Raw genomic sequence first — 25,739 nt, 5'->3', positions numbered from 1 at the left:
TGTCTTAGCCATGGTTGGTGGCCTTAGTGCTTTAGGTCTGTGGCACATCATGATGGACGTGCATGGTAGAGAAAACCCACCTACTTCTTGGCCAGGTCTCAAGCCCCTCTTCAAAAGCATGTATTCAGTGACCTGTGAACGTCCCCACAGGCCTGGCCTCTCAGCTTTGTCCACCTCCCAGGAGTGCTGCTCCATTAGCTAAGCCTTGGACAGCAGCCTTGGAGAGACAAGAACCTGCCTGTGATGAATACCATAGCAAAAGCCCTATAACGTGAAGACTCCTTTGTGGGGCTCTACTTTTAGCTGTATTTACTCTAGTATTTTGAGCAAATGAAAACTAGGACCTACCATGTATCAGAAATGTAAGATACATTTTTAAAAAAAGACATAGAAAATATGAAAATGGAGTTTGTTCATTGCTGAAAAGAACAAATTAAATGAAAGGAAGCTGTTTGTCTCCAAGAATGGGTTGTAATTTTCATTTCTACATTTTGTTAGCAGAATGCCAGCTGAAGCAGAAAATCCTGAAGTGAAAGGAATTGACGATGAGATTATCACCGTCACTCATGAGACTGAGAAAGAATTCGTAGGTGTTGACGGGAATCATGCAGAAGTAGAAACGTTTACACATGATGAAGTGAATATTCTCATCTCAGACTGTGACGGTCAGTTCCTGCAGATCATAATTTCCTTTGATGTTACTAATTCATAAAGTTAATAACATTCAAAATAACTCTTTCATTCTTACATATGTTTGCCATTACTTACACCTAAAATAATTTTTTTTTTAACGTTTTGAGACAGGGTTTCTCTGTGTAAGAACCCTGGCTGTCTTGGAACTAGCTCCATAGAACAGGCCGACCTCTGACTCACAGAGATCCACCTGCCTCTGCCTCCATAATGCGCCACCATGCCCAGCTAGAACTAAAAGTTATAGCAGTATTTTTTGAAATGCTGAGCATATTAACTTGTACCTTGATTTTCAGATAAAACCAAGAATATGCAGGACATTTTTGTTAGTACCTTTCTGAGTTGAATCTCTTGCCATGCCCAGGTAGTGGTTTATCCTCTTGATTCTTGTGAACCAACTGAACCTCTCCTAGCTGTGAGCCTCTTCCCATTTGTGAGCCTCTCTTGGAAAGAACCCCGGGAGCTTTGCTGGACTTAGTCAGACTGACGCAAGGTCTCTCGGGGCTCTCCTGGGATCTACTGATGAAGAGGAAGTAGTCTAGGTGTTTTTTGAAAAGTACTTGTATGGGGTTAGACAGTATTTCTGTTATATTGTTTCCTGTAATATCCCCTAAACCTTAGAGAGAGAAAGAAAAAGCGAAAGATTATCTTTAAAAGTTGGTGTTCCCTTCATTTCTAATCCTAGAAGGACCTGTTGGGAGTCTCAGAGGTTCCAGTGCTGCCATCTGCATGCCAGCATCACAGCTCTTACTAGAGGTAAGTCAGTGAACAGCATACAAGAATATGCAACTTCAGCCTCGTGCTGAAATTGCACCTACGTGTGCTAACCCCATTGTACAGTATGTTAAGGCAAAGCTGCTGTCTGCTATAGATGTGCTGACCTGTAGTCTACATGCTGAATTTTTTTCTCTGAGATTGTATTACGTATCTGTTTCCTGAAGTACTCGAACGAGTTAGTCCAGAGTGACCTATGAAGCATGGGTCAGTGGTTTGCAGTTTCTGTGTACTGTTCATTTTCCCACAACCAGATTTCCATGCGGAACATAGGTCTCTCTGTTACTTTAACGTCTGTTTCAAAAAGCATTAGTTTCCCATCATTTTGTAGTGGTTTTCACAGGTTTCATGTAATTTATCAAACTTCAGTCTATAGCAATGCCTCATCTACTTTAACAGACTCAGTAGCTAATACTGATGGTCTAAAGGCAGTATAAGGACCTGGTCAGAGCAGGAATGAACCTTTTAAGGTTCATTTTGTCACTTGCTTTTTAGACTGATACTTAATGTGAAATTCAAAATACTAGCGGTCATGCCTATGTGTTTCACCTGTTTTCATTGTGAGTATGGGCCTTATTGATTTTTATAGCATAACACAGAAGAGGCTCAGTGTCCCAGGAAAGAACTGGAGACGAATGTGGATACAAAATTGACAGAACAGAAAGGGTAAGGAAAAGAAAGAATGATATGTGTCTTTGTCATTGTTCTGTTGCTGTGAAGATATGTTGTGACCAAGGCAACTCTTATTAAACCAAAACATTTAGTTGGATGTTTGCTTTCAGTTTCAGAGTCCATGATCATCATGGCACTAGCTGAGATCCATGCTTTGCATCCTGATCCACAGGCAGCAGGCAGAAAGAGAGTCACTGGGTCTGGTGTGGGCTTTTAAAGCCTTTTAAAACCTCAAAGCATGCCCCAAATGACACACCTTCTCCAACATGACCACACCTCCTTACAGTTCCACCAACGGGACACAAAGCATTCAAACATAGGAGCCTGTGGGGACCATTCTCATTCAAATCACGAAAACGTGATTATTGCCTTTTTAAAAAAAAAATTAGACATTTTTCATAATTTATAATATATATTTTATGTTGGTATTATAACTTGAATTTGTAATGGCAGGGAGTTGTTTTGGTAAACGTTATATTTTCATAGAAATAATCATTTCTTTTTTACTTTTGTCCTCTTATCACTGTCAGCCTTATCAAAATAAATTGTACCTGTAAATAGGCCAGTTTATTCAGCTGCTAATTAAGGAACTGTCTGTCCACACTGATTTTATTCTTATTGAATTAATACAAAAGCATTGTGCATCTGAATGCACACGACCTTCACTGTTGGGTTGTAGTCACCGTATTCTGTCCGTTAGGCACAGACGTGCAGACTTTGCTGCTGTTTGTTTCAGGGAGAGGTGAAAGCAATAGCAATTTTCATAAGTTGCAATTTGAACATGACTTTTAAATTTTTAGAATTTTTGAAAATTTAGGGGCTTGGGGATAAGCTGCTTATCGTATAAGCACAGGACCTGAATTTCATCCCTAGGGCCCATGTGAAAAGCAAGGTATGGTAGAGCTCACTTACAACTCCAGTGCTGGCTAAATAGGCAGATCCCCAGAACCTCCTGGCCAACCAGCCAAACCTAATTGTTGAGACCCTGTCCCAAAACCAGAAGGAACACCCCCTGAGGAATGATACCCACGGTTGACTGTTGGCCTCCATACATACCCATGCTCACATATACCATGCTGTGCAAACTACACTCACACAAAGAATTTTAGGATTGCCTTAATGTCTCTGTCTTTCTATGTGTGTTTCTCTGTGTCTGTCTGGTGTTCTCTCTCTCTCTCTCTCTCTCTCTCTCTCACCTTGATACAAGCCATAGTTATCTGGGAAAAGGAACCTCAGTTTCGAAAACTTACCAGATTGCTTGTAAGGCGTAGGGCATTTTATTGATAAATGATTGGTGTGGGAAGGTCTAGATTACTGGTGGGGGTGGGGGTGGGGACAGTTGGCCCTGAGTTATACAAGAAAGCAAACTGAGCAAGCTAGAAGGAGCACGCCAGTGAGTTGTCTCACTCCATAGTGTCTGCTTCAGTTCCTGCCTCCAGATTCCTGCTCTGACTTTCTTCTATGATGAACTATAGCTCTGTGAGGTGAATAAACTTCTTCCTTGCCAAGTTTGTTTATTTCTTTTTTTTTTTTATTTTTAGTTTTTCGAGACAGGGTTTCTCTGTAGCTTTGGAGCCTGTCCTGGCACTAGCTCTTGTAGACCAGGCTGGCCTCGAACTCACAGAGATCCGCCTGCCTCTGCCTCTGTTTTTTTGTTTTTTGTTTGAGGCAGGGTTTCTCTGTGTAACAGCCCTGGCTTGTAGACCAGGCTGGCCTCAAACTCAGAGTTCCACCTGTCTGTGCCTCCCGAGTGCTGGAATTAAGGGTGTGCATCACCACCACCCGGCTTATTTCTATTTTGAATAGCTAGTACAAAATTTTTTGCTTTTGAGACAGGGCCTCACTATGTAGACCTGGATTTCCTAAAACTTTGTTGTGTTCTAGCTAGCCTCAAATTCATACTCTTCCTGCTTCTTCCTCTCGAATGCTGGGATTAAAGACATATGCCACCACACCCAGCTAAAATGGTTTCCCCTTGAGGTGCTAAAAATTGTTTCTAGAGCCTCTCACATACTGGAAATACACTTTACAAATGAGCTGTATTTCCTGTCCACTAAAGAATTAATTGAATGTCCCATGATGACATTATAAAGTATTAGAAATATTGATATTCTTGAACAGTAATCTTTTTTTTTAATTTATTTATTTATTAAAGATTTCTGTCTCTTCCCAGCCACCGCCTCCCATTTCCCTCCCCCTCCCCTAATTAAGTCCCCCCCCCTCAGCCCGAAAAGCAATCAGGGTTCCCTGTCCTGTGGGAAGTCCAAGGAACCCCCCACCTCCATCCAGGTCTAGTAAGTTGAGCATCCAAACTGCCTAGGCTCCCACAAAGCCAGTACGTGCAGTAGGATCAGAAACCCAGTGCCATTGTTCTTGAGTTCTCAGTAGTCCTCATTGTCCGTTATGTTCAGAGACTCCGGTTTTATCCCAGGCTTTTCCAGACCCAGGCCAGCTGGTCTTGGTGATTGAACAGTAATCTTTACAGTTTCAAATGTATCAGTAGATTCTTTGGTCTGAGTAAAGTGCCATTATTCTGTAGAACGATGGGTCATAGATAACCTTGTGTCCCCTAGGTTCAGATTACATTTTCATTGCTGAGCAATCAGTGCTGCCCGAATTGTGTATTAAATCGTGGAGTCTTTGCTGTTGTTTTGAATCTGTGACTAATTGCTATGGAGACCAGTGTAAACAGATTGTGATTATGAGCTCAGCATTGCAGCACTATTAGAGGACTGGATTCGTAGGTGGCAGGGCTGTAGTTGTGTGCACCTTAGAAATGTGGCGTGTATCTTGGTCCTAATCACTTATTTTTATTTGTAGTGTGATTGAAGCCTTGTCAAATTCTGAACATACCATTCTTCCTTCACTTTGTATAGATGCAAATTCAGAAGCTTCTAGGTAAGATTTTTTTATTTCCTATTCCATTTTGAAACCATGCTTTAAAAATAAGAGAATGAATTGATACCTACTGTGCCAGTCTGAAATAATTGCTAAGTATTTGTACTAAAAACCAAGGAAATAAGCAAAGAGCTGCATAGGCGTACTGTTTTTGACATCTCAATTATTTATTTATTGATTGATTGATTTTTAAAGTATTTATTTGTTTGTTATGTATACAATATTCTGTCTGAGCTGGGCGGTGGTGGCGCACGCCTTTAATCCCAGCACTCGGGAGGCAGAGGCAGGCAGATCTCTGAGTTCGAGGCCAGCCTGGTCTAAAAGAGCTAGTTCCAGGACAGGAACCAAAAAGCTACGAGAAACCCTGTCTCGAAAAAAAAAAAAAAAAAAAATTCTGTCTGTGTGTATGCCTGCAGGCCAGAAGAGGGCACCAGACCTCATTACAGATGGTTGTGAGCCACCATGTGGTTGCTGGGAGTTGAACTCAGGACCTTTGGAAGAGCAGACAATGCTCTTAACCTCTGAGCCATCTCTCCAGCCCCATCTCAATTATTTATAGATTTTCCTATACCATCTGTGTTTTGAAGACATGTGGAACTATATTGGGACAATCATTTCAAGTCCAACAGAAATCTGTAATATATATATATATATATATATATTATTGAAATATTATTGCTCCCATTCATCTTCTGACAACTAATAGCATAAGAAATGCTTTTAGCTCATTTTGGTATTCTTTCCCTCATTTTGCACTACTGGGTGTTTAACCTAGAGCCTCAAGCAGGCTAGATAAGCTGTCTGCCACTGAGCTATGTCCTTAGCCCAGTGCTCTGGGCCAACCCAGATGAGCTTCTGAGATCAGGTCAGAGAGATCAGGCTGCAGTGGCTGAAAAGTTAATTCTCTTTAGGTTTTCCAGTTTTTGTCTTTTTAATTTTCCTACAAAGGTTAAACTGAGTGCTTGGAAATTTTGCTGAGTTAGAAGGAAAATTCAGTACAGTTTTGCTAAAGGAAAAAGTTCACGTAATTAGAATGGATCCCCTTGCTAGTGTTGGAAGTACAGCCCAATGAAGCTGTGTTAGAATTGTCTCGTCAGTTGTCATAGATCTGTCATATAAATGCAGTTTGTTTTTAAGCATGTTCATTGCACAACAAAGGGAAAATGTTGGTGCTGAAGGGAATGAGTATAAGTTCAAATCTACATGCAATTTTGTATGTTCTGTTTGTAAACAATTACTAATTTATTTGAATATTATACTTACTTATTCCCTTAATTAGCTTATAAAATTTGTTTGCTTAGAAAATACTGGGAAGGTTGGATGTGGTGGTGCATGCTTTTAATCCTAACACTTGGGGTGCAGTTTGTAAGTTCCAGGTCAGCCAGGGCTACATAGAGAGGCTCTATTGAAAGAAAGGAGAGACATGGGGGGAGGAAGGAAGGGGAGAAGGGAGATAAACAGAACGAAAAGAATAAAATGAAATACTAGAGACTTATGGTTAAGGAACCATTTCCTAATAATTGTTTTGTCCAAAAGAGACCAAAGAACTTGCTTTGGTCTTTAATTTTTAGTTTTAATAAGTATTTTTATGGTTAATTATAATGGAAACTGGTTTGTTTGAAATGTTCACAGTTCTGTGGTTTCATGCTTAATAATAATCATGTCATTTGTGCTGATAATCTTAGAATTAAATGTTTTTTCCATTTTGTTTTAACTCTGTTTTCTTTCTTTTAATAATTTATTTAACTTTTTTTTTATATGCATTGGTATAAAGGTGTCAGATGCCCTGGAACTGGAGTTAAAAGACAATTGTGAGCTTCCATGTGGGTGCTGGGAATTGAACCCAGGTGCTCTGGAAGAGCAGCCAGTGCTCTTGACTGCTGAACCATCTCTCCAGCCCCTTAAGTCTCTTTTCAGTTGTTAATTTTAGTTAGCATTTCAATCCAAGGTCTCTATGGTTAAAGAGGTCTCAGGCTTGCTGCCTTCCGGAGCCAGGGTGGGCTGTTCTGGGAAGGACACCTGCAGACATTCAGATGATGGGGAGAGCCCTGAATCACTTGAGTAACCTTCAGACCCAAAGAAAAATAGTGTCTAAGTATTTAGGTCATTGTATCTAATTGGGGATTTCTGATGTTGATTAATGTATTTTTTATTTGAATGTTTTTCCACAGTGCACAGATTTCTGAACTTAAAGAGAGATCTTCCTCAGTTCCACCGCTCATGTCGAGCGGAGCCCATGGTGCTTCACAAACACCTGTCCCCACACCTCAGGAGACTCAGAGACACGAACACAGGGTTCACTTACCAGATTCTTCTGATTCTGTTAGGCAGATGCTTCAGGAAGAGATGTTTAAATTAGTTCAGGTGAGCATTTGACTACGTAAATAAATATACACATGATACAGCTTAAAATTAGCAAACTCGTAGAAATGGACTAGTCAAAGTGAATTCCATGCCTTTCTCTGCTCTTACAATTCTCCTCTGGACCTGTAGTAAGATATGTGTGACTTATTTTTCTGGGTATTTTGGGTGAGGTGTCAGGTAGATCAAATCAGATCTTCAAAAAAAATTCCGAATGTATTTTCTTTTTTTTTTTAAATACTTATTTATTTGTTATGTATACAATATTCTGTTTGTGTGTATGTCTGCAGGCCAGACCCCATTACAGATGGTTGTGAGCCACCATGTGGTTGCCGGGAATTGAACTCAGGACCTTTGGAAGAGCAGGCAATGCTCTTAATCTCTGAGCCATCTCTCCAGCACCCAGCCGAATGTATTTTCTATAAAAGTTTTTTGAACCTAATTTTGTCTTGGGCCAAAAGTATCTGGCATTTCAAAAGACTGTTCGCTTTGACTTCTTTTGTCTTTCTTTTCCCCCTAAGCACATTGTTTTCTTTCAACCAATAGTTTTATTTATGTTTATTGCTTTTTAAAGCCATATTATTTTTATTTTTAATTATGTGTATATCCCTGTAGAGGATGTGCATGTGAATGTAGTTGCCAGAGGAGATGGTCAGATCCCTTGGAGCTGGGTTATAGGTCAGCTGTGAGCTGTCTGGTGTGAGTGCTGGGAACCCACTCAGGTCTTCTGCAAGAATAGCATATGCTCTTAGCTACTGAGTCATCTCTCTGGCCCCCCTTTTTCCTCTTACCTCATAATTTCCCTCATACCTAATCCTCTACTCATGTCTATGTTTAGGTATCTTATATTTTTGTTTGTTTGTTTTTGTTATGTTTTTCGAGACACAGTTTCTCTGTGTAATACCCCTGGTTGTCCTGGAACTAGCTCTTGTAGACCTGGCTGGCCTTGAACTCACAGAGATCCACCTGCCTCTGCCTCCCAAGTGCTGGTTTTAAAGGCGTGCACCACCACTGCCTGGCCGGTATCTTTATGTCTTATATTCCATTTTATATTAGTGATTCTTGGCACTGATCTCTCACCGAACGTAGGAGTCCTGGTGAGATACTCTTTCAGGATGTCCACAGTCCCAGGAATCTGACTTTGTCCTTCTTCTCCCCAGTTCCTTTCTACCCCTCTTAGAGGAATGCTACCTGGCTGCCAGCTTGAAGTGGGAAAAGTGTTTCTCCAACTGTTGTGTGAATTGCTGGGGTTCTACCTGCTCAGTGCTCTGTACATTTAACAAGTTCACTGTTTTACTGTGCAGGGTTGAGCGTGGCTGCGTTGTTTTGCTTTCTCCATTACTCGCTCATTTTCACTATGTCCCTTTGTCGCTACCTCCCCACTCTAGTTTTGTTGTTGTTTTTGTTATTATTTAGACAAAATCTTCGTATGTTTACTGTGTCCTCTTGATTGTTTGGCCCCATATATTATATGTGACTGTTGTAGGCAGAGGTTTTCATCAGGACCACTGGCTACCCGTAACCACACAGACACACTTAATATTAGTTATATGCTTGGCTAATAGCTTAGGCTTGCTACTAGCTAACACTTATAACTTAAATTAATCTGTATTTCTTATCTATGCTCTACCACTTGGCCATACTTTTTTTTTTTTTTTTTAGCACAGTGTGTTCATAAAGCTTCTCTCCATGTTTCCTGGTGACTTCACGAACTTCTTCTACCTTACCCCCTTTTTGTCCACAAATCCTATTTAATTTTTTCTTGCCTAGCTATAGGCCAGTTGGCTCTTCATTAGCCAGTGATAGTAATACATGTTCACAGTGTACAAAGGTTGTTCCACAGCAGACTGTAGTCTCTTATGCCACCACTTCCCGGCCTTTTCCTTGTGTTTAAGGCATTATTTTGCATTATTTTGTTTTATTCTAGCTGCAGCAGATCAATTTCCTGAGCCTGATGCAAATAGTAGGACCGTCCTTTGCTAATCTCCCAGACATGCATGGGCTTCTCCAGCAGGTTCATCCTGCACATGCTGGGGAAAGCCCAGCATCAAAGCCCGCAAGGAGTGGTTGTGCTTCTGAGGTCAATAGCAGACAGAGAGTTTTCACTCACCCAGAGTCCATGGGAGAATGTAGCCGGGAGCCTGGCAAGAACAGCCCACCAGACCATGGAGGAGTCAGCCAACCTGATCAGGACAGTAATGGAAATGCAGAGGTAATTTACACTAAGATACCATTAGAACGGAAAAGACAGCTCAATTGGCAGAAGTTCATGTCTGAGGTTTTAAATGTTTGAAGTTCATTCCCTAGAACCAGTGTTAAAGAAAAGTCAGTCATGGTGCACACCCAATCCCAGTGCTGGGGAGGTAGTGACAGATCCCTGGGCTCACCTCAAGCTTGTCTAACCTACTTGGTGAGTTCTTGGCTAATTAGAGACCCTGTTTTAAAATAATAAAAATCAAAACAACAACAATGGATGGTACCTGATGACACCCAAGATGGTCCTATGGTCTCTACCTGCACATGGACCCTCAAGCATTCTATTCTGGTTTTATTTCTGTTCCTCTCATAAAATAACCTGAAAAAAGTAACTTGGGGGAGAAAGGGTTTATCTCACTTTGCAGTTCATTGTAGGTCAAAGTAGAAGGAACCTGAAGTATCTTGTCATATCCCATCCACAGTCAAGAGTAAAGAGGGACAAAAACATGCCTTACTTGCTTATGCTCAGCATCATTTCCCATGCCTAGGGAATGGTGCCGCCCACTGTGGCCTGGGTCTTCCCATGTGAGTTATCTTAGAGAATCTTCCACAGACATATTCAACCCACTGTAGACAGTCTCTTATTGAAACTGTTTTCCCTCGTGATTCTAGGTTGTGTCAGGTTAACAATTAAGGCACATTACAGATGTGCACGTGTGCTCACACACACACACACACACACACACACACACACAAAGTAGCATTTGTGTCCTATTCGATTAATCACTGGCTTTTTGTTATTGGAATAAATGTAATTTTTAGCAATTTTTCTAACATGCTATCCATTTACATCATACTTGATATTATTTACAAAACAATTATAATATAGTATAAATTTATATATTATTTTTCTCTCAGAACATTGCACATGGGAGTATTCCTTTGTGTCAATTAGATGGCCAGCCTAAGATGAGAGGACAAACTGGAGCATCTCGAAGCTTGGAACCCACTTCATTTTCTCGCACTCCTGCTGGAGACACTGGCCTCCAGCTCCTGTTCACCCCTGCTGCTGTCCAGAGGGCACCACAGCTGATCCCGCTGGCCAGAGCAGTTACTCCTGGGAGTGGTTTTCCCCTGCTTCATTTTCAGCCCAAGCGTGAATTCAAGCCCCTCTCCTTACCTCTAGGAAGAATTCCAGAGGTTCCTTTGAGACCTCAGGCCCAACCAAAAGAGGCTTGGGGATTATCTGATTCTTGCCAGCCTCCTCTGTCTCAGAGAATAGTGCAGCCTACCTCACCATGCCACTCAAATCCAAGCCACTACAGTGTGGAAGCCATGAACAAGGCGGATGCTGTCCTCAGAGACACCCCTCAGCATGCGAACTTGGATCAGTATGTTGGACACCACTGGACACCTCGGCAGGCTTCTTCAGTATTTATAAAACAAGAAAGTGTGTTTGATGTTAAAGCAGGGCTCCCTGAGACAGCTCCTCAGAATTCTTTTGGACTTCCTTTATTACACCTGCAGTCCAAGCCACCTTGTATATTCTCATCACCATCGAGATTGCCCTCAGTACCTACCAAATGTGACCCAGAAAGAAAACAAAATCCACAGCTATCATTGCTTCATTCATGTTTGCCCCCGGAGAACACGGTAATGACTTTGTGTGTGGTGATTGACAAGCTGTTGTGTTTTCCCATGCTGCAAACTCTGTATGTTCTGTGAGCGCTCAAGAACATGTTTTAACGTCTATTTATACTGAGTATATATGTCTTAGTTAGGGCTACTATTGCTGGCATGAAACACCATGACCAAAAGCAATTCATGGAGGAAAGGGTTTATTTGGCTTACACCACTTCATCACTTAAAGTTCACCATTGAAGTCAGGACAGGAAATCAAACAGGGCAGGAACCTGGAAGCAGGAGCTGAGCTGAGGCCATGGAGAGGTACTCTTACTGGGTTGCTCGGTCTGCTTTTTTGTAGAACCCTGGACCACCAGTCCAAGATTGGTACTACACACAATGGACTGGGGCCTCTCCCATTGAACGCTGATTAAGAAAATGCTCTGTAGGCTTGCCTACAGCCCAGTCTAATGGAGGCATTTTCTTTCTTTCTTTCTTTCTTTCTTTCTTTCTTTCTTTCTCTTTGAGAAGGGGTTTCTCTGTGTAACAGCCCTGGCTAACTAGCTCCTGTGGACCAGGCTGGCCTCGAACTCACAGAGCTCTGCCTGCCTCTGCCTCCCGAGTGCTGGGATTAAAGGCGTGTGCCACCACTGCCAGGCCCTTGGATGCATTTTCTTAATTGAGGTTCCCTCCTCTGAGGACAATTTTTATATTGGGCCATGTTGACACAGAACCGTGCAGCATAGTGTGCATACATGTGTACACAGTTGAATGTTAGAGGCATGGACTGGTTGTCCCTACCGTGTGGGTTCTGGGGAACAGAATCTGTCATTGCTTGGCAGCAAGTGCTTTACCTACTTCTTTGTTGCTGTTGTTTATTGCGACAGGGTTTCTTTGTGTAACAGTCCTGGGTACCCTGGAACTGGCTTTATAGACCAAGCTGGCCTCAAACTCACAGAGATCCGCCTGCCTCTGCCTTCCAAGTGCTGGAATTAAAGGCATTTGCTACCACCACCTGGCTTTACCAGCCTTTTTCTTAAAATAATTCTTCTGTTACAGACAGTAGCATAGAATTCAGGTTTTAAATTATTTTACATCTTAAATATTTTAGGTTTTTAATATAAATGCCAGAATTTACACTCTTTTATGTATATTTTTGCATACATAAGATATAAATAAAATAGCCGGATAGTGGGGCGCACGCCTTTAATCCCTGTACTCAGGAGGCAGAGGCAGGAGGATCTCTGTGAGTTTGGCCAGCCCGATCTACAAGAGCTAGTTCCAGGACAGGCTTCAAGCTACAGAGAAACTCTGTCTCTAAATATAAACAACAACAACAACAACAACAAAAAGATATAAGTAAAATACAATTGACCAGAGAGAGTGTGTGTAGTCAGTGCACATGGTGTGCTTGAAGTTCTTAGCAATTGTGACACCATCATCTTCAAATTCGTTTCAGATAAAAGTTTTTAAGCACATGGAAGTTTGTCAGTAGCTTTCCAGCAATGAGACAGTAGCTTTATAAACATACCAAGTCCTCTTCAAAGACACTGTCTTTGACTTACCAACTTACGATGGTTGAGCTTCTGACTTGTATTAGGGCAGCGATTGAGTGACTTGTTCTCAGGTACACTTTACCACCACAGGTGCTGCTACAGAAAGTAAGGGTTGGCCGGGTGGTGGTGGCGCACGCCTGTAATCCCAGCACTCAGGAGGCAGAGGCAGGCGGATCTCTGTGAGTTCGAGACCAGCCTGGTCTACAGAGCTAGTTCCAGGACAGGCTCCAAAACCACAGAGAAACCTTGTCTCGAAAAAACCAAAAAAAAAAAAAAAAAAAAAAAAAACCAGAAAGTAAGGGTTATTCATTAGAGGAAGTATCAGCCACACCTGTTCTGAACATACTATAAACAGAGGAGGACATTAAAGATTTTGAGAACAATTTTATTATTACCACAGGTTTTCCTGGCCCTGTTTAGGGCTATCAGCATATGCTGATATGCTTCCTCCATCTATAGTCTCCAAGCCACTTCATCCTGCCTCTTGTATTTACAGTCAATATATATTTATAATATAGCCCTACATATATTTCCCTCACAGGGAGGAATATTTTATATGGAAATGCAATTTAGAAGAGGAGGAAACAAGATGGCTCAGTTGAGGGCAAAGGATGCCACTGAGTTTTCTTTCAAGCCGTGGCTCAGCATCCTCAAGGCCCTGAGCCAGTCTCCAGGGAAGGAAGTAAAAAAGACCTATATGAAACTTAACGACCCTCTCTAATTGTCTAAAATGCGGATATTCATTCTTCCTGTCCAAGTCAGTGTTCTGTCTCTTATGTGTCTTAGTTAAATTTAAACATGTTTTCTTTGTTTTTTCAACATAATTGTGTATTTGAGTTGTTATGCTTTCTTTCTGTAGTACAAGAAGCCACAACTTATCCCACTTGAAAACCTCATGGCATTTAAAAGGAGCCAGCAAAAACTAGCACATAATGTGTTTGAACAAGGTGATTCTGGGCATCTTCAGCTTCTAAAGGTCAACACGGAACCATCTAAAATAACACAAGGAAAGAAGAGGCGAGTTCTGCATGAAATGTTACCTGATGTGTTGTATGCCTGGATCCTAACAATGGTCCTGCTTTAGTTCCTTCATAGGAATGTAGTTCGTAGTGTCAGCTAATCTCGCGGTGAGGGAAGATTTCCCCCCTCTCCATTTTTCTTTCTTACTTTTCATGGGTTGGAGCACTTTTCTCCATGTTTCTGTGACAGAATGTTCTGTAGTACTAATTTTTGGGATCAAGTAAAATTCCGTGAACAGTTAGCTCTTTGAATCAATATTTACCTTTCCTCGCTTCACCATGTATCCCCCAAAGTGTAGAAGGTGCAGGAGTGTCGGTGATGGTAGGAAGTGTCTCGGCACTAAGAGATGTGTTTCCCAAGTCGAACTGAAGAGAGCTCATGACAGTCTTTGACCTGCAGCGGATGTTGAAGACTTGTTGATTAGTATGTTATGAGTACAGAACACGTGTTCAAATTTACCAGTGCTGGTTCTTCCAGTGTTGAGCTCTCCTTGCTGAGGCTTTTACTTAGCCTCCTCAAGGGGCTTAGAGGAGGTTTCCATAGGGCTTCCGCCGCCAGCTTCTACCATGTTCCAGACGTGTACACCTGTTTCCACATGTTAGCGACCAAGTCAGAGTGCTCAGTTCAGGGGCACCCGTGCCCGTGTGTTCCTGCGGAGTCTCTTGCTAGTTTAGTTAAGCCTTAGTGACATGGATTTTCAGCAGTTGTTTTCAAGTGTCAAGACACAAATGAGAACCTGAAGTTACTGTGAGGGAAATCATGTTCTGTGCTGTTGTCTCTGTCAGGCGGAGCAGACGAGCTGAAAGAGAGCTACAGGAAGGAAGAGCTCAGAAGCCAAGAGGGAAACCAAGTGTTAGTTTCCGACCAGAGGAGTCCCTCATTAGTAACGGCTCGGAAGTCATCACGGAGCCCAAGGTACAGAGCAGCTGCAGTAATCCATCCCTAACTTGCATGGAGCACTTTGGTATTTCTTTGTGGCTGTGTAGCCTGGTTGCTGCAAGGTTCAGGCTGTGGTCTGAAGGGTCTGGCCGTCATTATACACCTGAGCTCTACTGATTCCCTCCACACACAGACACACTCAGTGTGAACATGAGAAACAACTGGACGACAAACTGAAAACGGCAGCTTAGCACATCTGCCTGGTGACGCTATGTAGAAGTCACTCTGGGGGTGGGGGCTGGAGAGATGGCTCAGAGGTTAAGAGCACTGACTGTTCCTCCAAAGGTCCTGAGTTTAGTTCCCAGCAACCACATGGTGGATTATAACCATCTATAAATGATATCTGGTACCCTCTTCTGGTGTGCAGGCAGAACACTGTATACATAATAAATAAATCTTTTTTTTAAAAAGTCACTCTGGGTTTTCTTCCGTCTTAATGCATATGGTGTGTGATCTGCCTGGTGACTGCTGTGTAGAAGTCACTCTGGGTTTTTCTCTTAATTTTCTGTCTTAATGCTCATGGTGTATGATGTTATCATTTCCTCTTGGAGGCTGAGAAGCCTCCAGGCTTATCCAGGTACATTTGCTTTATAACCTATTTTATAAGTCAAATCTCTTTAAGCATTCATTCTGAATTTGGAAAAAAACATTAAAGAGATACATAATTTCAATCATGTATGTTTAAAAGCCTTGCCTTTTCATCGAGTCCTCATGACCATGTACAGAGATACTAAATATCTTTCGAGTCTATTGAGGAGTTTAGTAGGATAGAGGTACAGTTTGGGTGTCAAGTCTGCTCTGCTGGGGAGACCTATACATGGTAATTAGTAAGTTGGTATTAGCCGGGCAATGGTGGCGCACGTCTTTAATCCCAGCACTCAGGAGGCAGAGGCAGGCGGATCTCTGTGAGTTCGAGACCAGCCTGGTCTACAAGAGCTAGTTCCAGGACAGGCTCCAAAGCCACAGAGAAACCCTGTCTCGAAAAACCAAAATAAATAAATAAAGTAAGTAAGTAAGTTGGTATTAAATTGATAATACTGTTTTATTACTTGACAAATGGATTTTATGAACTCTTATACACTTGTTTTGACAGAGTAAACAGTTAGGCCTAAAATAATGAAAAGTAAACCTGTAACTTTGAATTCAATTTTTATAGCTATTAGATGGACTTTTTTCCAAAATAATAAACACCTTTGAGTTATTAATACATTGTTTGGCTCTATTTAGGAACAACTAGGACATGGTGATTCTCAGCCTTTGGAAAAATTTGACATTCCTTTCGGTATGTATACACATGATTAATGTCTAAGTTTAATGTTAAGTCAGCTTTTTAGAAATAAATATAATAAGGCTGAGCGGTGGTGACACACACCTTTAATTCCAGCACTTAGGAGGCAAAGGCAGGTGGATCTCCGAGTTAGAGGCCAGCCTGGTCTATAAATCAGGATCCAAAACAGCCAGAGCTACACACAGAGAAACTTTTTTGGGGTGGGAGAGGGAAGGAATAAATGTAATATAAAACTGAGACTAAGTTACTATCTTAGTCAGTGTTCTGTTTGCTGTGAAGAGACACCATGACCACAGGATTCTTTTTTTCCCCTTTGGTGTTTTGTTTGTTTGTTTGTTTTGTTTTTTGTTTTTTTGAGGCAGACTGTCCTGGACTCTGTAGACTAGGCTGGCCTCAAAATAAGTAATCTACTTGCCTCTGCCTCTGTCTCCCAAGTGCTGGGATTACAGGCATGCCTCCCTCCCCAGCAAAGCAGCTCTTGTAAGAAAAAGAAAAAAAAAAAGCCCACTCTTGCTCACTCTTATTTAAGAACTTCTAAGTTGCGAACTGCCTGAAACTAAGAGCAACTAATAACCAACTATGTGTTTATATACTCAGTTGTTTTATGTCTATATTATTATACCTAATTTATTATGTGTAATTGTTAGTCTCTGTCTCCGTCTGTCTCTTTTTTTCCTAGACATGGTTTGTCTGTAGCTTTGGAACCTGTCCTGGAACTAGCTGTTGTAGATCAGGCTGGCCTCAAACTCACAGAGATCCGCCTGCCTTTGCCTCCCAAGTGCTGGGATTAAAGGTGTGCGCCACCACTGCCCAGTATTATTCTCTTATTCCATCTAGTCTTTGTAGGCCATCTCCTTGTAGAATCTCAGTCTAACTCAGCCTGCCATAATATACTTGGTACTTGGATTCTACTCCTGCCAAGCTTCTCTGCTGGGGGAAAGACCACTTGTAACTCGTGAAGCCGGATTTCATTGTCTTTCCTGCCCAACTGCTTTTTTTTTTTTTCCCCTTGCTATGTTCTCTGTCTCCATTTATATTAATACCAACCAAATGACAACCTCCAAATTCTACCTTTTACTTTTCCTTACTTCTACTCAGCCAGCCAGTCTCAGCCTTTCTTACCTCCCTTGTAACACAGCTACAGAAGCCTTATCTGATTGTCTCTGGTTTTATTCATTCAACTCTGCCTTCCTCTGGTGGGGTGGGTTTTTCCAGTAGCGATCTGATCACATTGCTTCTACTGGATCTTCATCAGCTAGAGGAGAAGGCTCTAGGTTTCTGGGCCCGACCACTGTGTCCTCTCCAAGTGTGGGTTCGATTCACTGTGTCTTTAAGATGTAGTTATACAGCACCACATGTAGAAAATGTACTTTGATATCATCCCAACACACACCTCCAATTACTGTGCTTCCAATAATATGCTGCCTCTCAGTGATTGCTTTCAGTGTTTTGTTACGTTTAAGAAATGTTAGAAGATGATGTTCATACTTCAGCTGGACTGCATTTCATGGCCTCTGTACGAAAGAAAGTTGTGGGAAGTCAGGATGCAAGTACAAACACAGACCCAGGTAAATACTTTAAATGTTTGAAAAGTTCATGTATAGCAGGAGACCTAGCTTAGTGGTTAAGAGCACTTGATATCTTCCAGACTGACTTCAGTTTCTAGCATCTGTGTTGGGAAGTTCACAAGTGATTGTAATTCTGCAGAGGATCTGATGTAGTCTTCTGGCCTCTGTGGGTATGGTATCTCTACTTAGCCAGCATACATAGTCACATATACACGTGATTAACAAATAATGTCTTTTAAACTTTGGTAGATATTTATACATTTTCTTTAAGGCAGTAATTTAAAGAGAATTTTAAATTATGTGATATTAGTTACTTATCCCAAGTTATTCTCCTTAATTTTCTAGGAAAAATTATAAATAGCATTTATGATAACATGAAATAGCATTATGATAACCTGAACTTATAATTTAAGTAAAACATAAAATAGATATTTTCATAAAATAGATATTGCAAGCCTGTTAAAGAGCTCAAGTGAGTATAAAGAATGTTCAAATTAGACACCCTAGGTCAGGAGTCTCCTCCACTGGTCATGTGGACCTAGGGTGAGAGGCTTGGGGCTCTGGCTGGTGACGCTGGCTTGAGGATAAGACTAGTCTGTGGTTAGGCTGAGAGGTCAGAAGTGTGCAGAACCTTTCCAAATATTCATTACACCTCGGACTTTGTCTCCTTATAAAATGCTTAAGTACTCGTTGATATAATAATATAGCAAGCTATGTCAAATATGAAATCATACATTTCATATAGCTAGGTGCAGCGCATAGCAAAAGTGTCCTTTCATAGTATCTGAACTCCTGGTCCCCGGGTTTCCCATATTCCTAGCTTTTCCCTGAGAATTTAACTGTCATGTCCCATTCCCAGTTACCTTTAGACACTCATAGAGCATCCTAGCATGGTGTTCCTTTGTGCTATATTTACATCACAGTACATTTGCAGCATTGTGGAAGGTGACACACGTGTGTTCAATATTACTGCATAGTTTGTGCATACTAATAAAATAGATACTAGTGAAGTAGTATTTAAAATATATAATCATCCTTAATATGTTGTTACTTAGTAGTTTAAGTCTGAGAAAACTGGATGACATGGAATACCTTTTTTGTCATGTAAAGTTATTTTCACCTTATATCTGAAAATTGCCAGCTCGCTTATTTTCAGGTTTATTTATGTCTTTTGCATTTCCTTTCCTTTCTATTTACTTTAAACATTCCCTTCTATTGCATGAGTATTTTATAAGCATATTCCTTTTGCAGTTGTGCAAAGGAATATTTAACCAGCTTCTGTTGTTGAGTACATTGATGTGTTAATGTGTTAGATAGTTTTTAGGGTTTTTTCTTTCTTCTCCCTTCTTTTCTTTGAGTTGGGGGAAATTAAGCCAGGGTCATATTATATTAATTAAGCTGGCAGTCTATTTTCCCACCACCTTTTCCATACACTATCTGTTTTTATATATTTAATTTTCCTGTGTTTGTGAAATTATTTTTCTTTTTTCTTTTTCCCTCATATATTTGAATTTACTACAAGATAAGGAAGGTACTTCCCAAGAAGTTGGTTCTGAAAGCGGTAAAAATCAACAAGTCGTTTCTGCTACCTCAGGTGTGAGTTCTTTGTTCTCTGAGATTAAGTTTGACTTATTAAAGCTATGTCTGCATAGTGCGAAAGCCAAAGTTACTCCCTTAGAAAACAGTTTCCCCAAGCAAGTGGCTTCATAGAGATAGGGTAACAATTTAAATGGTTTTGTTTTTTTTCCCTCAGATCTTAAAGTTAACCTGTGATTTAAGATTCAAGATTTATTAGCAGTTTTTCAGTAAAGTTGATATGTCATGAATTGTATTTTACATATGAATTGTCAAGTAATATTAAAAATAAAATGCTAGAAAAGTAGATTTGAGTCCTAGGACAAAAGCAGGGTTCAACTGTCTGCTTACCTCTGTAGTGGAGAACCTCTGTGTACTGTTGAATAGAGGCAAATAACTAATGAAATTCAGCTGTTGGAATGATTTGTTTATTTATAACTTTAAAAAATGATTTATTTATTCTTATTTTATGTGCATTGGTCTTTTGCCTGCATGTATATCTGTATGAGGGTGTCAGATCCCCTGAAACTGGAGTTACAGACAGTTGTGAGCTGCCATGTGGGTGCTAGGAATTGACTCCTCTGGATGAACAGTCAGTGTTTGCTCTTACCTGCTAAGCCAGCTCTCCAGCCCCCAACAGTTGAAAATATAAAAGTTAGCAGTGAGCCTATGACTAGCCTAAATCCATTTTAAGAATAAGAATGTTTAAGAATAAGCATGACTTAACTATTGAAAGTTTTTAAAGTGTAGCTGATATGTATATTTCTCTTAAGTAAAATAATTTAATATATTTAAGATAGAAATAGGAAATTATAACTTTTTTATAAAATTTAGATACCTTATTTTCCATGTATGTTATTCATAAAAGAAGAGTACTCCTTTGTCTTTGATTATAAATTTCCTTATAGAAAATCAACTCTTAGACTAGAATTGGTTGGATTTTATATTTATACCTAAGAAACTTGTATAAGAAATACACATTTTATATTATTTTGCTGTAATCTTGTTCTTAGAAAGTTAAGGACTATAGACATATTTATTTAACATTTTTAATTTTCTTTCTTTAATTTCCAGGCCATGAACCTTTGAATGTTCCTCAACTCTTGATTCCAGATGTCTGTCTAAATGTCAGACTTCCCACGGGAATACCAGAGAAGCCTTTGTCTCCTTCCCCACCTCATTTGGTAATAGCCTTGGTGTCTGCATTGAATTTTAACAATAACCTTGTCTCACACTTACTGTGGCCATCCATATATAATACCCCATTTTTTAGGCAAAATGAGTATAAAGATGTGCACAGCTCTGAAAGAAGGGCCAGAAGTGTCTGAAGTGTTATGCCCTATACTGCTCCAATTAGAAAGCTCAAACATATTGCTGCTTTCTGCAAGTTAGGCATGCAGATGCTTGCTTGTTAGTAATAAGAAGGATGACAAACTAACATTACCACCTGTTTGGTAGTCATCTAAAATTAAAAATAAATGTTACTATGTGTTTAACTCAGGCTAGACACACGTACATAGATGTGATTGACATTGAAGCTGAGGACCTTTTGGGATTACCTGCCAGTGAAGAGCCTTCAGATGACAATGTTCTCCAGCCACAGAGCCGTCCTCCAGAGGGCCCATTGTCTGCAGAGCTGCATTTTATGGCAGCTTCAGTTGTCAATGCTGTCCCCCCTCATGCTTTCGAGAGTCAAGGTATTTTTTTCCTACACTAAGATGTATTTAGCCCTGTTACGTCACCCAAAATTTCCTAGATCCCTAGATCCATGCTTGTGTTGACATTTAGAAATGTTCCCTTAGCCTCTCAGTTGCCTGGACTGGAAATTTACAATCAGTGTTTGTCTGTCTTTTATGTTCTAATCTAGGTTTAATTTCTGAACCTGCAAAAGGGACAGAATCTTCTCTGGATGGGAAAAACTTAAAAGCAAACGTTGTGGACGTGAAGGAGCCGGGGATTCTCTCAGTGATCCCGTCAGACAGGCAGCAGGACAGAGGTAAACAGCCAGCGTGTACTGCATGGCCCCCTCCCTCTATTCCTGTTACGTTAGAAGTGTTGCTCCTTGGTCATTTCTAAGGCACTTGAAAGAGAAAGGGATAAGGTATGTAAATGAGGTACAACCGTGGCTGTAAGTCTGGGACCCACGGTAGTTTGCAAGAAGACTTCATATCTCTTGTGCACGTCTTTCCTCGGGTAATAAGGTGAAAATAAACATCTTGTCTGAGCCCTTTAGTATTCTGATGTTTAAAAGGAGGAGTTCTCATCTTTGAAAAGAAGGAAAACTCAGGGCCAGTAAAAGCACTTTCACTCTTACGCCTGATAACCCAAATTCAGTCCCAGGTCCTATGATAGAAGAGACCCAGCTCCCTAAAATTGTCCTCTGACCTCCATACTCACATGGTGGCACACACACTCGTTGTCCTGCCTGTCACACACAGATGAAAGTGTATGTGCAGGAAATTTGTAATAGCACCTAGTAAATACATGGGCATAGTAGCCAACTAATAACTCAGGGGTGTTTGTTTTGCTTTTGAGATATAATTATATAATTTTTCTTCCTATCCCTTTTTTCCTTCCAAATACTCTTATATACCCTTCTTTGCAAATTTATGACCTCTTTTTTTTAACTAATTGTTCATGCTTGTGTATATGTATAAGCATATATGACCGCCTGCTTCCTCTCTTACATGCCAAGGCCATTCTGAGTTGCTACTGTATTGTTAGTGGAGACTGCTCATTTGTTTCCTGGCCACCCAGACCCAAATAATCACTCAGAAACTATATTAATTACAACACTGCTTGGCTTATTATTAGCTTATGCATACTTCTAGCTAACTCTTACATCTTAAATCAACCATCTCTACTAATCTGTGCATCGCCATGAGGTTGTGGCCTACTGACAAGTTTCCAACATCTGTCTCCTCTGGCAGTTACATGGTGTCTCTTTGACTCTGTCTACTTTTTCCTCTATCTCTGCTTGCAATTCCTGCCTTACTCTCTTCTTCCCTGTAATAGACCCAAGTAGCTTCGTTATTTATTAACCAAACACACTCACAGCACACAGAGGGGAATCCCATATCACCTCCCCCTTTCTGTCAAAGTAAAAAGGAAGGTTTTTACTTTAGCATAGCAAAATTACATACAACAAAACAGATATCAAGCAAGAATTACAAAAGTTTCAATACTTATATCTGCTTTATCTTTTATCCTAACTAAGGAAAACTATAACTATTTATTCTTCAACTGCATCAGAGACCACAGAAGGATATAATATTACCTAAGTTAACAGGAAGCGCATTGTAAGCAACTTAAAACTCTAGAAATGACAGAGACAGCTCACTGCCTGGACAGTCACCCTAAGTTCTTCTGTAACATTGGGGATCCATCTTCAGCCTATAGGCCCATAGTATCAGGTAGTCTTTTCCATGAAGCAGGAAATTTCAAAGACAGTTCTGCCTATATTGGCAGTTTGTCTGTGTCCTGCAGACACAGACAAATGTCTGCAGAATGTCTGGCAGACTCTTTCATGAAGCAGGAACCCTGAAGGACGGTCACACCTTTAAGCAAGTTCATCAGTCATTTCTCTGTGCGTTCTGCATGTCCAGTTTATACAGCATAACATCAAGCAGTCCAGGCAAGAGCAGTTTCTTGCCCAAATGGCTAACAAACTCCATAAGGAGCTTCGTAGATGCCCATCATCCTCTTGAAGTAGATTGGTGCTGCCAGGAGCACATATGTCTCATTGTCATGAAAAGTCATAAGCTCTTAAAACATTTTAATGCCATATTCTCTTAGTCTTTGAAAAGTTTGAAGAATAACTGTCTATCTGAGATATATCTCTATATATCTAGAAAACCTAACATGACTAGCTTGATTATTATAGATGACTATCTACTAATCTATATTTCTTAATTATACATTAAATTTTTAAATGAGCTGCACAAACACAATACCTTAATCAAGAGCAGAAATATACATATATCAAAATTGACCTTAAATTTGTATCAATAAGGCCGGGAGGTGGTGGCGCACACCCTTAATCCCAGCACTCGGGAGGCAGAGGCAGGCAGATCTCTGTGAGTTTGAGACCAGCCTGGTCTACAAGAGCTAGTTCCAGGACAGGCTCCAAAATCACAGAGAAACCCTGTCTCGAAAAACAAAAACAACAACAAAAAAATGGTATCAATAAACCAAGATCCATATTAATGCAAAATATTCTTCTCTATATAGCATATCCCCCTTTAAATGTAAACAAATGTTTATAAACAATACTTGGGAATTTGGGCATAGTTCTCTCCAAACTGCTTCCTGCTGTTTTTTGGGGAAAGTAATTTTAGGGTTTTACAGAGACCTTTTGGGTGGTCTTGGTCCATCAAAGCACATTAGTCTGGATGGGATCCACAGGTTCTCATCTTCTGTGGAAACAAAAGCAGAACCTCTTTTTCAAAGCAACATATCTTTAGACCCAAATTTTGAAGTCAAGATACCTTTGAAATGGCCGGGCGATGGTGTCGCACGCCTTTAATCCCAGCACTCGGGAGGCAGAGGCAGGCGGCTCTCTGTGAGTTCGAGACCAGCCTGTTCTACAGAGCTAGTTCCAGGACACGCCCCAAAGCCTCAGAGAAACCCTGTCTCGAAAAACCAAAAAAAAAAAAAAAGATACCTTTGAAATATATATATATATATATATATATATATATATTGGTTTAGCTTATCAGCTCCTAGAATCAAATATCTCTATAGTTAAAAAATTCAAAGAATACACAATAATATACATAATCCAGACTTTCTGTGTCTATTCCATCTTTAGGTGGCTTATTTGTTTTTACTTCTTTAATCTATGACTGCCTGGACTCTATCTCTAAAGATTTTGTTTAGTTTTTCTATACTCTTTTTCTTCTTTCCCTTAGCCTATGTACATTTGTCTAACACTGTAACCCATTTAGAGGTCTTTTTTCATTTGAGTCTGTCTTTATTGCATATCTGTAATCCTTTTCTGACCAGGACCGCATCTTAAAATGCTAAGCCGCGTGGCTAGGACTAATTCTGTTTTGCCTTTTGCCTCTGCCCAGTCCAACATGGCAGAGGTCTGTTCAGTACCGTCTCTGCAAGCCATGCTCACAGTCCCATTTTCAGGCACACAGCAGGTCTGTGTTGCCATTAAGTAAGTTGTAGCACTCTGCTCACAAACCCCTTTTAAATGCTCTATAGCCAGACCTTCCAAAAGAGTCAGAGTTGTTCACACAACTAGCACAAACCAGGAAGCCTTTTTAAAGGAGCTGCATGGTTTTTGCTGCCAATTATGAGTCGGGAAGACCTCTCTTAAAGGAGCACCAGCACCCCCTCTGCTTGCCGCCAGCAAACAGAGCCCATCTGGGAAAAAAAATGCGGCTACCAAGAAGCTGTGCTAAACTGTTTTTTGTGTGTGTGTCTAGAATTCCTTTTCAAGCTCTCTCTGTTAGTGGAGACTGCTTCTTTGTTCCAGACTGCCCAGACCCAAAATAATTACACAGAAGCTGTATTAATTAAATCACTGATTAACCAATAGCTTAGGTGTCTTTTTAGCTAGCTCTTATATCTTAACCCATCTCTATTAATCCATACATCACCATGAGGTTGTGGCCTGCCAGTAAGGTTCTAACATCTGTCTCCTCCAGCAGCTACATTGCATCCCTCTGACTCTGCCTACTTTCTCCTCTATTTCTGCTTGGAATTCCCACCTTACTGAATTCTGCCCTGTGATAGGCCTAAGCAGCTTCTTTATTCATTAACCAAACACATTCACAGCATACATAGGGGAATCCCATATCATTGTACACCAGATCTTCCCTGAGGGTGACTCAAGGAGACACTTCAGGCTGCTGAGAAACAGGACCAGTAGTCAGATAACAAATGTGAGGGTAAACTGAAACAGGGTAAGGCAGTATCAGCACTGACACCGTCTTCTCCTGGGAAGGCTAGCCAGGACTAGGACCAGAAACTCTCAAAAAACTCTCATCTTTCAGAGACTTTGTTGTATAACTTGATCTTCATAAAATTCCTATGAGCTAAGTACAGTAGGCAAAATAAGCTGTTTTTGATGGATTTCTCATTCCATAAACATGTGGGGACCAGATACTAGGAGTGGAAAAAGTACCTGCAGGTTGTCAGCCTGTGGGCAGTGACTGTGGGGAAAGGAAGATGGGAATTAGGATTATTAGATTCAGGTTGGAAGTGCTGCGTGGGCTGGGTGACTGAGCAGGACAACATCTAATCTCCTTGAGAGGGTAGAGACACCAACAGTGTTTGTTAAAGGGGCTCAGATGAAGGGAGAAAGCGCATTCAGACTGAGGCTTGACTGCAGGAGTGCAGTTTTGTGGCACCTGCTGGGTTTGGGAAGTTGGGATTTGTTGAAAGCAGGAGCAAGAGCTGAAGCTTTGGCGGTGGAGGGAAGGCTGTGCCATTGTTAGACATACTGAGACATTTAGACCGTTAAGGTAAGGCATTAGAGACACATGGAAAGGTTTTGCGGGGGAAAGTAACAATATCAAATTTATGTTTTTAATTTGTCCAGCTAGGCATTGTGGAAGATAGACTACA

General features: G+C 40.7%; 1 protein-coding gene across 1 annotated transcript in view; it reads left to right on the top strand.

The window, feature by feature from the left end:
- Window positions 1–25,739, top strand: part of Cplane1 (ciliogenesis and planar polarity effector 1) — a 94,529-nt gene that overhangs the window by 50,073 nt on the left and 18,717 nt on the right. The window contains exons 28-42 of the mRNA XM_041631271.1: window positions 502–665; window positions 1,376–1,446; window positions 2,054–2,130; window positions 4,957–5,034; window positions 7,206–7,398; window positions 9,323–9,607; window positions 10,510–11,244; window positions 13,630–13,787; window positions 14,576–14,705; window positions 15,957–16,011; window positions 17,481–17,585; window positions 19,108–19,179; window positions 20,235–20,344; window positions 20,662–20,857; window positions 21,028–21,156. Of these exons, the coding sequence (XP_041487205.1) occupies window positions 502–665; window positions 1,376–1,446; window positions 2,054–2,130; window positions 4,957–5,034; window positions 7,206–7,398; window positions 9,323–9,607; window positions 10,510–11,244; window positions 13,630–13,787; window positions 14,576–14,705; window positions 15,957–16,011; window positions 17,481–17,585; window positions 19,108–19,179; window positions 20,235–20,344; window positions 20,662–20,857; window positions 21,028–21,156 (2,558 nt within the window). The remainder of the gene's footprint in view (window positions 1–501; window positions 666–1,375; window positions 1,447–2,053; window positions 2,131–4,956; window positions 5,035–7,205; window positions 7,399–9,322; window positions 9,608–10,509; window positions 11,245–13,629; window positions 13,788–14,575; window positions 14,706–15,956; window positions 16,012–17,480; window positions 17,586–19,107; window positions 19,180–20,234; window positions 20,345–20,661; window positions 20,858–21,027; window positions 21,157–25,739) is intronic.

This window comes from Microtus oregoni, unplaced genomic scaffold (genome assembly GCF_018167655.1).
Source record: "Microtus oregoni isolate MIOR12 unplaced genomic scaffold, Mior012 000036F_ref0000092, whole genome shotgun sequence".
NCBI lineage: Eukaryota > Metazoa > Chordata > Mammalia > Rodentia > Cricetidae > Microtus > Microtus oregoni.
The sequence above is the reverse complement of the archived record's forward strand: the minus strand, read 5'-3'. Positions and strand labels throughout refer to the sequence as shown.